Raw genomic sequence first — 13,475 nt, forward strand, 5'->3', positions numbered from 1 at the left:
ATTTTGGACAGAACTTACTTTGTATTTGTTTTTTTCCAGAAGTCTGCATTTGTATCTGTCTTCCGAAGGCTCCATGTATTGTGTTTTGGAGCTCTTCACTGTGGCTCTGTGTAACAGAGGTTTCAAGCATGTCCATCTCTCACTGTTCTCCACAGCTGGACTCTAAGCAGGGCTAACAATGCAGAGGGGGGTGTAATGTAGTGGCTCAAGGGCAGTGATCTGAGAGTGTGAAGTGTGAAGGCTGCCATTTGCTGAGCTCCAAGTGTCTGAGCAACTTCCTCATGTCCTCACAAACTCCAGTGCTTCCCCACACACATACACACACACACACACACACACACACACACACACACACACACTCACACTCAAAGTGTTTCTGCTTTCTGGTACATGTGCCAGAGTAGCCACGATACCATGACTGATTTTTTATGACACCGAATCTATCAAACTAAACTATGGCACAAACTGAACATCCTGTGTTATATGGTCTATGAAAATATACCTAGTGCTAAATGAAATACCTTGTGCTAATTGGAGTGCCTCTGCCCATCTGCAGCAAATTATTCTGCATTTGAATCCCCTACAGGGAAAACACATCATCAGCATGGTGCGTAATTGTGTGTAAAGAAGTAAAAGTACTGAATACTAGAATGTTGAATTGTTTGACATGTTGAAAAAGCTCTGAACTTCCCCAAAAAAGCAGCAAATATCACACAGTTCAGGCACCAGAACATGCATCGCTGAACTGCAAATGATGAGTAGTTTGATTATTCTTGTGAATTAAAAGACAAATCATTGACTTACCTGCAGAAAATCAAAGACTTTCCTCGTGCATAGCTGCAGATCTTCTGTATTGCCCATCCAAACCTTAATTGATGTGAAAGGAGCAATAACCAAAGAGGAATAAGTCAAACAGGGCTTACAGACCAAGCAGAGTTATGGAGGTGAGCTGCATCTACAGAACATCACAACCCTGTTCAGACCTTTTCTCCTCCAATGATGAAGCAACGATGAAGTAACCTTGGTGATACAGTTGTTATATCTGGTGCTCTCACCACCGGGACCCAGGTTCGATTCCTGCTCAGGGAATGCAGTGTTTGGGCTGTGGTGGCTCAGTGGTGACTCGCAAGGTTATGGGTTTGATGCCCAGGTCCACTAAACTACCACTGTTGAGCAGTAGGGGTGTAAGAAAATATTGAGGTATCATGCGGTTGTGTTTTGCAGTACTGTAACAATTCATAAAAACGGTATTGATTTTTAATTAACTTTTTAATTTACCTGTAAAGCTAGGTGGCAGACCGCATTGTTGTCTAATTCTGATTGGATAAAAAGTTAACTTTCGGTTAGATGTTATGCAAATGAGGGTGTTTTTATACTTAGTTTTCATACAATTCTGAATTTCAATTAGTTAGACCAGTAATCACTTCTATCTTTCAAGCCACCACTAAACTCTAGGCTATACTCGAGTACAGAGAGTCTACTCAGTCAGTCCTCCTGAACCTAGACACTGTGCTTTCTATCCCTTGCATTTAAGACATCCAGAGTTACTTAAATTTGAATGATACAAACCACAGGTAGGTGAATGTAGTGTTGGGAGTCTTGCCCAAGGACTTTTACTGGTGTATCATGGTGAATGTTCCAGGCTGGGGAATTGAACCCGACTCTGCCACAGGGAATGCGGTGTTGTTACCCATACCTCCCTGTATGATGTTTAAATGTACCCTACTTTCTCTAGCTTGAACATAAAGGCAGCTGCTTTCAGAAAGCATTCGGGTGGCCTCAGCATCTCAGATCATTTCAAGATGATGCTTCTGGCTTCACTTAATGTGTGGTGAGTCATCTTGCATGAGAAAAGGTAAACAGTCCAGATTTTCAGTTTACTCTTTGCACCAGTGTTGACCGCAAAAACACTCATTTCCCACAAGAGACTTTCTTCATTAGTTGATTCATTAATTGATTGATTGGGTAATCAATGTTTAGTGTCTCACAAGAAAGATCTGAGACTATAGAGAAAAAGGGTTTGTGGCTTTGGAACATGTTCATACATTTAAAACACATAAAGACATGAATAGCAATGCACAGGGGATGCACATTTACATACTATGAACCATCGGATCATATCAGAGGTGTATAATCTGTTACACTGTATTCTATGAAATCTACAACTAGGCCCTGATTCAAGTACCATTCAAAGTAGGACTGTCCAGTAAAATAATCTGTGTAGTTTTATTTCAGGTATGATTGTTAAGACCATTTATGATTAGATGAAACAAGGAGTTACAGAGGAATACAGTGTAATAGACATGTGCTGATTTTCAGTAATTAGATATGAATTAGATATAGATATTAATAATGTATTCAAACAAGTTGAAAATTTTTAGATACAAAAATCAGCTCTAGTTTCACAAGCTCCAACTGCACCATCACATTCTGATCTCAGGCTTTTTGGTGTTTGTACAGCTGGCTTTGTGGGTTAGTGTTCTAAGCACCTTCATTGCTCATGGTAAAGGTTGCAGTGCTGTCCTTTCACACTCAAAGTGCCGTGCAAAGAACCAAGGGTTGACCACCCAGCCTGAAGAGAAAAAAAATAAAGTGGTATCCAAAGACGTGATGTTCAGTCCTATATACTACTGTATACTACATATGCACAGTGCCATTAGGATTCATTTTTTTGTTATAAAGCAAGATATATTAAAAATATGTAACCACCATCACATTCCTGTTGTTAGAAATGATAAGACACTATATGTATCATTTTACACTTACACTACTCACAGCAGTTGGTATTGTGTTTTGCTCCTGGGCCCCCCTTATAGCTGGGGAGTCAGCTTAAGGTAAAGCTGCACACGTGCATTTGTTGGCAAGCTGAGAGGTACAGAACTCACAGGACTAAGGCACAAGGATTACAAGGGTTTTACACAGATATGACTTGGGTTATGCAGCATTACATGATCCAGTAGCAGCGTTCAGGCCTGGAGAGGCAATGACAGAGACAACATTCTCCCTATCACAGCCAGTGGAGCATTGGCATGATTCTGAAGCTGCTATTCAAAATTCACAATTTCTGTATAATGTTACTTTAAAATACAGTATTAATACAATGATGCTACCAGAACCTGTGATAAAAGGTAAGGTTATTATAATTAAAATGAAATTGAAATATAACATAGACAGTCTTGGGATCTGTTTAATATTTGGTTATTGACAAGGCTGATAAATTGCTAACCTTAGAGGTTACCTTAAAGACAGAAAGCATATGAAAAGCTTGGGTTTGGGTTTACTAGTTTCACAGGCAGTGGGCCTATTTCTTAGATTATAGACACAAACCTATAAGATTAGTAGATAGGTAATAGACTCATGGTTTTCTGAGCTTTCAGTATGATGAGTTCCGATTTTGATCAGTTGGTCGAGCAGTTTAGTCTGCTTCTACATCACAGAAATGCAGTAATGACATCTTTTCACTCCTTTATACAACAAGTTGACTGTAATGCTTGATGAGTGTTGACTGGTCAAGCGAGGAAATCTGTTTTGCTTGAATTAGAACAGATACAGGTAAACATAAATACAGGAAAAAGGAACAAGAATTTCTTATTTTGAAGAAAGTAGTTGAGATCTTCTGGGCTAGCTCAAAGAGCAAAGCTTGGTTCCAGGTTTCTCCTGGACATCCCCAGCCAGCGTGTGGATTTGTTGCGTGTGGATTTCATCACCAGTATTAAATAATACTAGACTCATGAGGAGAGCTTATTAGTGTTTTACTGCTTAAACAAGGACTTACTGCCCAGGTAAGCTGCTTTTTCAGTCTAATTTCAACTGTAAATCCAGCTGTAGACACGTCAGCATCACTACAGTACAGCTCACCCCCCCATTACATCCCATTTCCTCCGGCTTTGACCCAAGTCACCTCTGAGGCGGCGCTGCTGGAGGAGGTCGCCACTGCTATATTGTATTGCCTCTCATCTGATGATGCTACTGAAAATAGCATGTGGTGAAAGTGCATCCGCAGTGCTCTGTTGGTGTTTGTGTGTGTGTGTGTGTGTGTGTGTATATTTAGCAGGTCTGTTGAGTGAAGTGGGACTCACTTCACTCAATCATAAAAGGATTGATTAGGATGGCAGGGCAAAAGCTCATGCCACTGCCGCCACTCTGGTACCCATTGTAGGGAGTAAGACTGGGATGAGACCCAGCTGACCCTTCCTCACGTCAGGGTTGGGATAGAGGAATCGGTCTGCCTTGACACACAGTACATATTATCTGTCATATTGCCCATGCTATCTACTGTTTATCAATATGTACAAGAGGCTGAAACCGTACTGTACTGTATCAACTCAGCCAGCACTTCCATGTCACTGTTCATTTTAGGAAAGGCTACTTATAAATGTATGATTCATGATAGATACCAGATGACACTTGTCATGTGAGCAAATGGATGTTTTATTATTAGAACAGATTTTTATGACTTTTCACTCTGAATATAACTCCCAGACTCATCGTCCCACCCAGGACGATGTGTTGTTTTTAGAGCATTGCTGCTTCTCAGTTCTACAGATAGGCTACTGGGTCAACTAGCAATCTAGAGTTTGTCAGTTTGGAAGCTTTTCTTTTGGCATCAAAGAAAACCACTACTTTTTGAATGAATATTATTAGCATTTGTTTTAATGAGACTGTTTTACAGAGAAAACTTTTACACAGTACTGGAAGAAAACAAAAGTGTTTAGAGTTGTTTGAACTGAAGCTCTACGTTCCACACTATAATAACTATGTAACATACCTTTTAGTTTAATTGCAGTTACTAAATCGTTTACATTATTTACTCACTAATAAGCCTCACACTTAAAAACTGGTTTATAAACCCAGTATAAAAGGGGTTAATATAGGTCAGGCAGGGGTTAATTGCAGCTGGAGACTGTTTTAATAAAGGTTGTCTTTCTGTGGGATGACAGCAGTACCAGTCTAGGTGGCCAAAAGCTGCACAAATCCATTTATTCAGTCGTTCAGATCAGTCATTATTTACTGCCTCTCGGGACAAAAATTGGATTGCATTCATAATGAGTACCAGCTTAAATAAAAACAAAAAAAAAGGAAAGTTAAAGGAAAACGTTGGTGAAAAATGAAATGAACACGTTTTATCACCCAGGTGCAGTCATTTAGTCAAGCAATCTGTAGTTTGCGTCTTTAGTTTAGAATGGGAGATGTTAGCCTATGTGCCATGTACTCATCAAGGCCAATTGTGCTCTCTCAGGCTCCAGCTGCTGATGGCTAGCAGCAGGACATGGTTTTAAACCAGTGATTCTCTGGTCATAGTGACAGCGCCTTGTTTCGATGGACTGCTCAGTGCTCCGTCTTCTGGGATTTTTAGCAATGGGATGTGATCTCCTCTGAATATTTCCCATCCATCTTCTCTGCGTTTAGTGCTGTTTACTGCACAACAACTCCTTGTCATTTTAGCTTTGTAGAGTAAAGAGTGCTGCTTGCCTTTTGGTTGTGCACACATCTTTGTGATGCTGTTGCACAGAAACCTGTCTGTTATTTAACAAGATTCTATGAAATCTGATTGTCTAATAAAACAGCCAATTTAACCTTATTTAAGGCCCCCGTCAGAACTAGTCCTAATAAGGACACTTACTGGCCCTTACCTCTGTCAGCTGTCCATAGCTTTTAACAATGCTATGAAGAAACTTTCTATTCCTGATGGTCAGGTTACCAAACCAGCTGATGATGAAGGCAGTGTATGTTAGAAATGACTCAGTCAAAGAACTTTGCGACACTAAAGTCATGAAAGTTGGGCAGACTGTGAAGTTGCCAAATAGCAACTTCTCATCAATGACTGTCCCCAAGACACTAGTGGATGGTAGCTCACAACCTCTGAAAGTGGATAGCAGTCTGAGGGGGCTCTAAATTATTATGATGGCCCCTGCCAAGCGGAACCCTGATCCTGGGAATTCTGTGCCATGTCCAGAGGAAGAAACTGGGGGCGCAGGGTTGGGTACTAACGTGGTCACTCTGTTTCCTCAGTGGGCCAAATAAATTAAAGGGCACTGCAAGCGGGTCAGCTTCATCAAGATGCAGAGGAGGAAATACTATGGGATTAAAAGGGAGAGAGACGGACCCACAGGGAGTGCACACACCCACCCCGCCACCTCTATCACCAGCTGCCCAATTTAGGGTTGATGGATGGAGGTCCTAATGAAGTCATTCTCCTTTTACAGCCCTTTGCTCTAGTCTGTTTGCTGTTGGGGTCTGGATGTGTCTTTGATGGTTGCCTTACGGCCCTAAAAAGAAAACACACACACACACACACACACACAGCACAGTTGCAGCATGGTTTATATCTGGGACAGAAAAATGAAGCCAGGCCTGTAGAAGACATTTGCAGATGTTTCAGGGGAGAGAGAGCCATTCGGGACTGAGAGATCGGCCATGAGACCGAGCAAAGAGAGAGAGAGGGGTTTGGGTAAGAAAAAGAGAGAGAGATAGAGAGAGAGCGAGAGAAAGAAAGAGAGAAAAGGTTAATGAAAAATTAAAGTGACATTAGCACAAACATGAGTGAGCACACTTAGAGAACAGTGCAGAATGGGGGAGCCTAAAGAGGGAGGCAGGGGGTAGAAGGAGTGAATGAAAGTAAGAATGAAGAGAGAGAGGGAAAGAGAGAGAGACAGACAGAAAGAGGGGCAGAGGAGGGGCTAAGAGGGGAATATGGGGAGGGGAGAGATCGAGATAAATAAAGGGCCTTGCAGTCACCTCCCCCTTTGCTCCTGTGGAGCTGAGTTGCATGACCCCAAAAGCTTTGTGAGTTTCACTGAAGGGAATAAGAGAGAGAGAGAGAGTGAGTGAGGGAAAGAGAGAGAGAGAAGAGGGAGGGAGGGAAGGACCAAGGCAGACTCTCGGATTGAATAAGAGAGTGAGCGAGAAAGGGGAATGAAAGGAGAGAAGGAGAGAGGGAGAAGCAGCAGCAGCAGTTGATCTGAGTTCTCCACGACGTGTCATGGATTTGCGGGCCAGCAGAGCGGTAATGTGCGGATTGGTCTGGGATTCTGCGCTGGGTCCAGTGGAATAGTGAGGAATCCTGAGCTGGGTCAAGCGGAATAATCTGGAATCCTGCTCCTGATCCGGAGCGATCAGCGTGGTCTCATGATGCCATCCGTGTCCCTCAGCCTGCCGGCTGCGCTGGCTGGGCGAGCGCGCACCTGGGTCTGCCTGTCCTGCATGTTCTGGGTAAGCGCTAATAGAGGGGCGTGTAGAGACCCCTTCAGAGGGGCTGCTTTTCTATACCTATGACATTTCTTGTAGAACGACCATTCTAGCGCAATGTCCTATGCTGGTACTATATCCGGTATATTTTAGCCCATGATGATGTTCGTACTGCCAAACTAAAGTTCTGAACTCTGGGTTATTGCAAAAGTTGCACAACTCCCTTGTTTTACTGAGTGACCACATCAGTCACTTTGGCAGGCTCTCTATCCTCTCTATTGCCGACTCTTTCTCTCGCTCTCTGGGCTGATGGGCCATGGTGATCTCCCCTGACCCCTGCTCTTTTAATTAGCATTCTCCTTTTGTTAGTGAAGTGGAGAAAGATCCCAAATCCCATCTAAAAGCCCAGTGTCTTGTCACTGATTGACTGGATAGAGAAGCTGAACGTTTTCACTGCCCCCCTTTGGGGCTGTGATTAAGGGGTTAGCTCCTAAACCTCTGCTTGCTGCCTCCAGCAGAGCGGGAACCTGCCTGGCAGGATGAGCAAGGGATGAGAGGAACAGGGTTCTGCAGCTGTAGATGCAATCATATAGAAAGGAGGAGATGTAGGAAACAGAAACGCTAAATGAAACAGATGTGATTTATATGCTAACAGGGTCTAGAAGGGAAATCCCTGCGCTGAAGACGGCATCTGGCAAGCGCTTGGTTTGATTGCCTGTCGATGAAAGATGATGTCGAGAATGTAAAAAGGCCTCCTTACCTGTGAGGGAAAGCCAGAAGGTATGGAAAGAGAGTTACATAACAGGGAACAAATAGACAGGACAGCGTCCAGTAGGTCGAAGCAAATCTGAGAACGCATTTCCTCAAAACATCCTGAATTATAAATGAGCTATCTGAGGCTCTTAGGCGAGAAAGACAGAAAACGTCTCCCAGGTCACTTAGATGTGTCCATGAAAGGACCAGCAAGTGACACTGTGAAGCCCTGTGAAGGTTATAGGAACACGCAGGTGAAAGAAGAAGATCCTAATGCATTTGATTTGGAGATAAATTTGTGGATTGTGTTTCTGGGTAAACAACAGGGCAGAGGACAGGTTGTGTCATTGCCATTTGTGTGGCCCGTCGATAAAATCTCCAGTCTGCAGAGCGTTGAAGGTAGCTCTTGGATGGAGACCTCTGAGATGAGGTGTTACTTACAGACAGGCTTTTTGCTACTCGGCCAAAACAAATATTGACCTGCTGCTCAATCCCTAAGTTGTCAAAGAGGTCAAAAAGCTTAATGGGATGATCAATGTCCATTAAACCCACGCTAAATCAATCTAGAGTAAACACATAGGCTCGAGGTCGCTGCAGCACTGCTTTGTTTGGGTTTTGGTCTGCAGACCAGGGGCCCTGATGCCAAGGCTATGTGGAAGGTTCATGTTGCGTTTGGCCCAGGGCTCTTGTCTTACCACTTGTGGAGTGATGGGCCGGTTAACAACAACAAGACTCACAAGGGGGACCCATCCATCCTCCTCTGGTCAATTACCTCTTATACATTACTAATGAATGCTGTAAAGGCACCTTAACACCACATAAGTCAGAACGGTATACATTTGGGCTTGCTTTTGAAGCAATGGTATGACCTAACTGTGTGTTCCTGGTATAGTCTTAATGGTTCTTTGAGCAATACCACAGATGAACCACTTTTTCTGTAAGTGGAAGAACCTTTACATCCTGAGAAAATTCTTAAAGCATTCAAAGGGTTTTCTCCACACGTCGTCTCACATCTCTACTCCAAAAATTGTTCTTTATGAAACCCAAAGTGGTTCTTCTATGGCATCTCTCAAACAGCCTTTTGTAGCATATTTACTTTTAAGAGTGTAGATCTCTTTGTTCTTCTATGATTTTCATTGGCTCAGGCCTTTGAAGTCTTTAACAGCATATTATTTGATGTTGTAATACTTTCCACCAGTAGTGTGGACTCACACTCAGTGATTTCTTTAGTCCCTGGACGTCTGGCAGATTCCTAACTGCAACATCTGGCTTTGGATAGCTAATATGTTAACAGCTGTGTATATGTATTTGTTAGCAACTGGGCTTGTGTGCATTGGTCAAGTATGTTTACAACAAGAATGTGTCATGGTTATTGTTCCTTTCATAAAGGGGGGGATGCATAATACAAATACTTACCTGGCAGAGGTGATACCATGATCACAAATGTGGTTTTCCCAGAGCGAGGCTCTGCCATTGCACTTGGGTTGTGCTGACCCTTGCAAATTCCCCACATGTGGGAATCTCGACTGTAAAAGTTCTGGTAGTGCGTTTGCACTCTCCCTGTTTTCTTGTTTGTTTGTTTGTTTATTATATATATATATATATATATATATATATATATATATATATATATATATATATATATATATATATATATTTATTTATGTATTTTTTGTAATGGGCCAGTGGTGACTCAGCTGTTAGAGCTCCAGGCTATTGATGATAGGGTTGTGGGTTTGATACCCGGACTCTGCAAGATGCCACTCTTGGGTCCTTGAGCAATGCCTCTCTGCTCCCCAGGTGCTGGATTTGGCTGCCCACCGCTCTGGGTATGTGTGTGCTCACTGCCTCTAGTTCACTAGTGTGTGTGTGTGTGTGTGTGTGTGTTCACTACCACAGATGGGTTAAATGCGCAGGGCACATTTCGCTGTACATAGTACAGTGACAGATGCTTTAAAAAAAATAGCAAACACATTGTCCCAAATCTTTCCTTGAGAATCTTTGTATCATTAAAGTAAATCCAAGTCAAGTTTAGGGGCATTTTATTGGTCCATGTATAATGTAGTATTTTGACCTAAGAGCCTAAGAAGGACTAATATTAATATACAATAGCAGTATGGATGGAATGCGACAGGTCAGCCATTTACAGCTGTTTGCTTAGTGAAAAGTGAAACTCTTGAATTGTGGCCCTCAAAAGCTCTGTCATCCCTCTGACTACTTAAAAAGCTGCTTAACCCTGACCAGGTGATTTATGACATGAGCCCCTCTCCAGACCCCCCCAGTGAGGTGTGGTCCGCTACACGCTCCAATGGGCACCTGCCCCCCAATGAGTGCAGCACAGCAGCACTGGAGCTTTAATCTGTAGGATCTCCTGTCCCAGCTTGTTTCCTGGCTGGCCTTCTCCTCCACAGGCTTCCATAGGTCCATCGTATTTCACTCCCTGCTCCACGTCTTTTCCTCCCTAACTTTCCCCATTTTTCTCTCACAGTTTCTCCCTTTAAGCTCTCGTAATCTTTATTTCGCTGTCGTGCCAACTTTTCTCTTGTTTTTCTCCCCCAGTCTCGTCCTCTTTATGTGTCTATGTGCTCTAAACACTCAGGGACCCGTATACGGGTCCACAGTTCAGTTTCTCAGCGTTTTCTCTGCAGGATGTACATGTTCGTTTCATAGTAGTAACGATAATATAGTACAAGTTTAAACAGGGTTTGAGGAGTCTATTGTAAATCTGGTAGTAGCTTTTCATTATGTCTGAAATTCACACAGAATAGACCAATAGAATTGCTCCAAAATGACTTGCAATTAAATCTTTTTTTACATTGAATTCCATCAAAAGTTAAGAAGCTATTCCTGCTACCAGCTATTCTACGTCTGGTTCCTCTCAAAGTTCATCTTGATCTGAGGGACTTTTCCTTGCTGTTTCGTCCTTGGCTTGCTCAAAGTTACTGTTTTGGAAATGCAAGGTTTTTGCCTGATGGCGATGATCTCATACATTTCTGGTCCAGCTTCATGCATACACTATATGGACAGAAGTATTGGGACATTAAAATGAGTTTATTCTGCTTTTGTTGGAGCATCTGTCTCTACTGTCCAGGGAAGACTAGATTTTGGAGCATTGATGTGAGGTCAGGATGTTGGATAATCACCACCCCACCTCATCCCCAACTCTCCAGTTCATCCCAGAAGTATTGGATGGCGCACCAACCATCATTCCAGAGAACACAGTTCCACTGCTCCACAGCTCAATGCCGGGGGGCTGTATACCCCTTTTATAGCCCACGGCTGGCGTTAAGCATGGTGCCAATAGGTTGATGTTTATGTTCTCCAGAGAGTCCTATTGTATTGGCAGTCCTCCCCTTCAGGGATTAGACAAGCTGCATGTGTGAATACTAGCACATCTGTGTCAGCAATGGGTGCAACTTACTGTAGTTAATTAGAGTTCATTAGAAGGGGTGTCCACAAACTTTTGGACATGTGGTGTATCTTACCTTCCATTGCGTGATATTGCGTTTTCCCCAGGTCTATGCGAGTACATGTCTGGGAATGTGAGCATTCGCTTGGCTTGTCTCTCCCAGCGTAACACAAGTGAACAGCGCGGCTGTCTCTTTCTCTCCAGCGCCGCTAGCACACTCCATGTTTGTTGGCTGGAGAGCAGAGGCAGTTCAGAGGCTATGAGATGCATCTGATGCTTTCCCTAAGCAGTTCCTGTCACTCATCAGAAGTTCATTAAAGTCTTGGCACTGTTTCCAGGGGCTTATAGGGGATGCTGGGATTGTGCATCATATGGTTTTCATCATTCCTCAACCTAAGATGATTATTCTCTGCTGCGTGCTTGTTTTCCCTCCGTTGGGGGTGTCATTTGCTGGGACTTCAGAACTGCGCTCATGAAAAATAAAGCCTTTTGTGCACCAAGCGGCACATTTCAAATAAACAAAGCATGAAATAGCCTGTGTGAACAGTCTGCTATCACGAAAGGCTATAAAAGTTGCCGTCCTATTGTTTAATGAGACATAAACTTCTTCTAGGACAAAAACGAGAACTGCGTCCTTTCATTTGAATAGATCGTCCAGAATAGAACCACCATGTGCTTGCCTTGAGAGCCCGAAATGGGATGTCCACAGCAATTGGAGACCTACAGCCGGGCCTTAGCTTTGACTGTACAGATTAGAGCTGCAAGATATTGGAAAATACTGGCATTGTGATATTTTGTTGTTATTAAATATTCCAAAAAATCTAAAAATACAGGCATTCTCACCTGATTTCTCTAGAAGTCAATGATCCAATTATATGATATTAATAAATAATTGGGCAGACATAATCTATCTTTGGTAGATATGTCATAAAAAATTACAACAGTGCAAATTTTACTTTTAAATCAAGCAAGCGTGACATTGCACATCTTACAGTATGACTGTTGAGCATGCATACATTGCAGTGGCGATGCTGAAATGCTATAATATGCAAACCTAGGACAGATAATTGGACAGCTAGCTGAGTGGACAGAGAGCTTGGGAAAAAGATGACCCTTACCTATACCTTGCCTATAGAATTAATGAGGTGCTGAAACCTGTTTGTAATTATGCTGAGAGATGATGGGGTACCCGGGGCTCTAAGTGGGACCTTCTAGGTGGTCCATTTGGGCAGAGAGGCCCCCTTCAAGAGCTCTCTTTGATCTTCTGATGCATGCTGATACGGCCCAAGGTGCAGCAACTCAGCGTTAAGAGATATATGCTCTTACCTGTAGGTTAAAAGCTTGAAAGCTGCGTAATGCAACATTTCGTCTGGTACAGGAAACACAGTGTCTAGACTGGAAAGGGAAAGAACGCCTTGTACTTCTCTTGTGTCTGACATTGATCTGATTCCAGCGGTGGAAGGTGTCTTAACAGACATTTTAAGACTTATTTTGGTCAAATTCTTTCACTAACACCACCTTATCAAGGCTGTTTCCTTACAAGGACATGTTGGTGTTGCAGTGTAATATGAAGCACAGACCACGATGTTCTGAACTCGTTCCACGCTGCAGGTTCTCTAAGTGGTGGAGAAGTATATTGAACATGTATTATTGTTTCCCCCCATTTTTTCTGCCAATTAACCCATCCATTTTTAGCTCCCCCTAGCATCGGCAATGCTTTCGACACGAAGAGGTTAAGGACCTCCTATACGAAACATGCATCATTCTATGACTGTAAATGAAATAGTGTGAAATAAAGGTGGGCGATATGGTCAAAATATTATATACCGATATTTAAAAACATTATCATGACACACATATAAGCAGACAAAATGCAGTAGTAGTGACAGGTTCTTAAAAACTACTATTCAGGCATCAAGTGAAGGTTCTTCACATTCACACATCCCTCTAACATCCCTCTAACAACAGCCATGCTCTTAATGGAAGCAGAAATGCTTTAGTAGCACCTTATTTTAAGAGTGTGTGTTCCTGCATGCAGTCCTTTTATCCAAACCATTTAATCAAGGCCTAATCTGTGATGCCCCTTTCAAATGAAGAAATTCACTGACTGTAGATGAATCATGAA

At 42.6% G+C, this 13,475-nt stretch overlaps 1 protein-coding gene and 1 pseudogene across 11 annotated transcripts in view; both read left to right on the top strand.

Annotated features, from left to right (window-relative positions):
* The window catches only part of tns1b (tensin 1b), a 212,577-nt gene that overhangs the window by 19,405 nt on the left and 179,697 nt on the right, over window positions 1-13,475 (top strand). The window contains exon 1 of one of the 11 annotated variants that reach the window (XM_072685575.1): window positions 6,975-7,212. The exons of the other annotated variants lie outside the window; for them this stretch is intronic. Within the exon in view, the coding sequence (XP_072541676.1) occupies window positions 7,129-7,212 (84 nt within the window). The 5' untranslated portion in view covers window positions 6,975-7,128. Of the gene's footprint in view, window positions 1-6,974; window positions 7,213-13,475 lie in introns of those variants that run through there. 11 annotated transcript variants of the gene reach the window in all.
* On the top strand, window positions 9,350-9,499 carry LOC140561519 (U1 spliceosomal RNA; annotated as a pseudogene).

This window comes from Salminus brasiliensis, chromosome 8 (assembly GCF_030463535.1).
Source record: "Salminus brasiliensis chromosome 8, fSalBra1.hap2, whole genome shotgun sequence".
NCBI classification, from domain to species: Eukaryota; Metazoa; Chordata; class Actinopteri; order Characiformes; family Bryconidae; genus Salminus; species Salminus brasiliensis.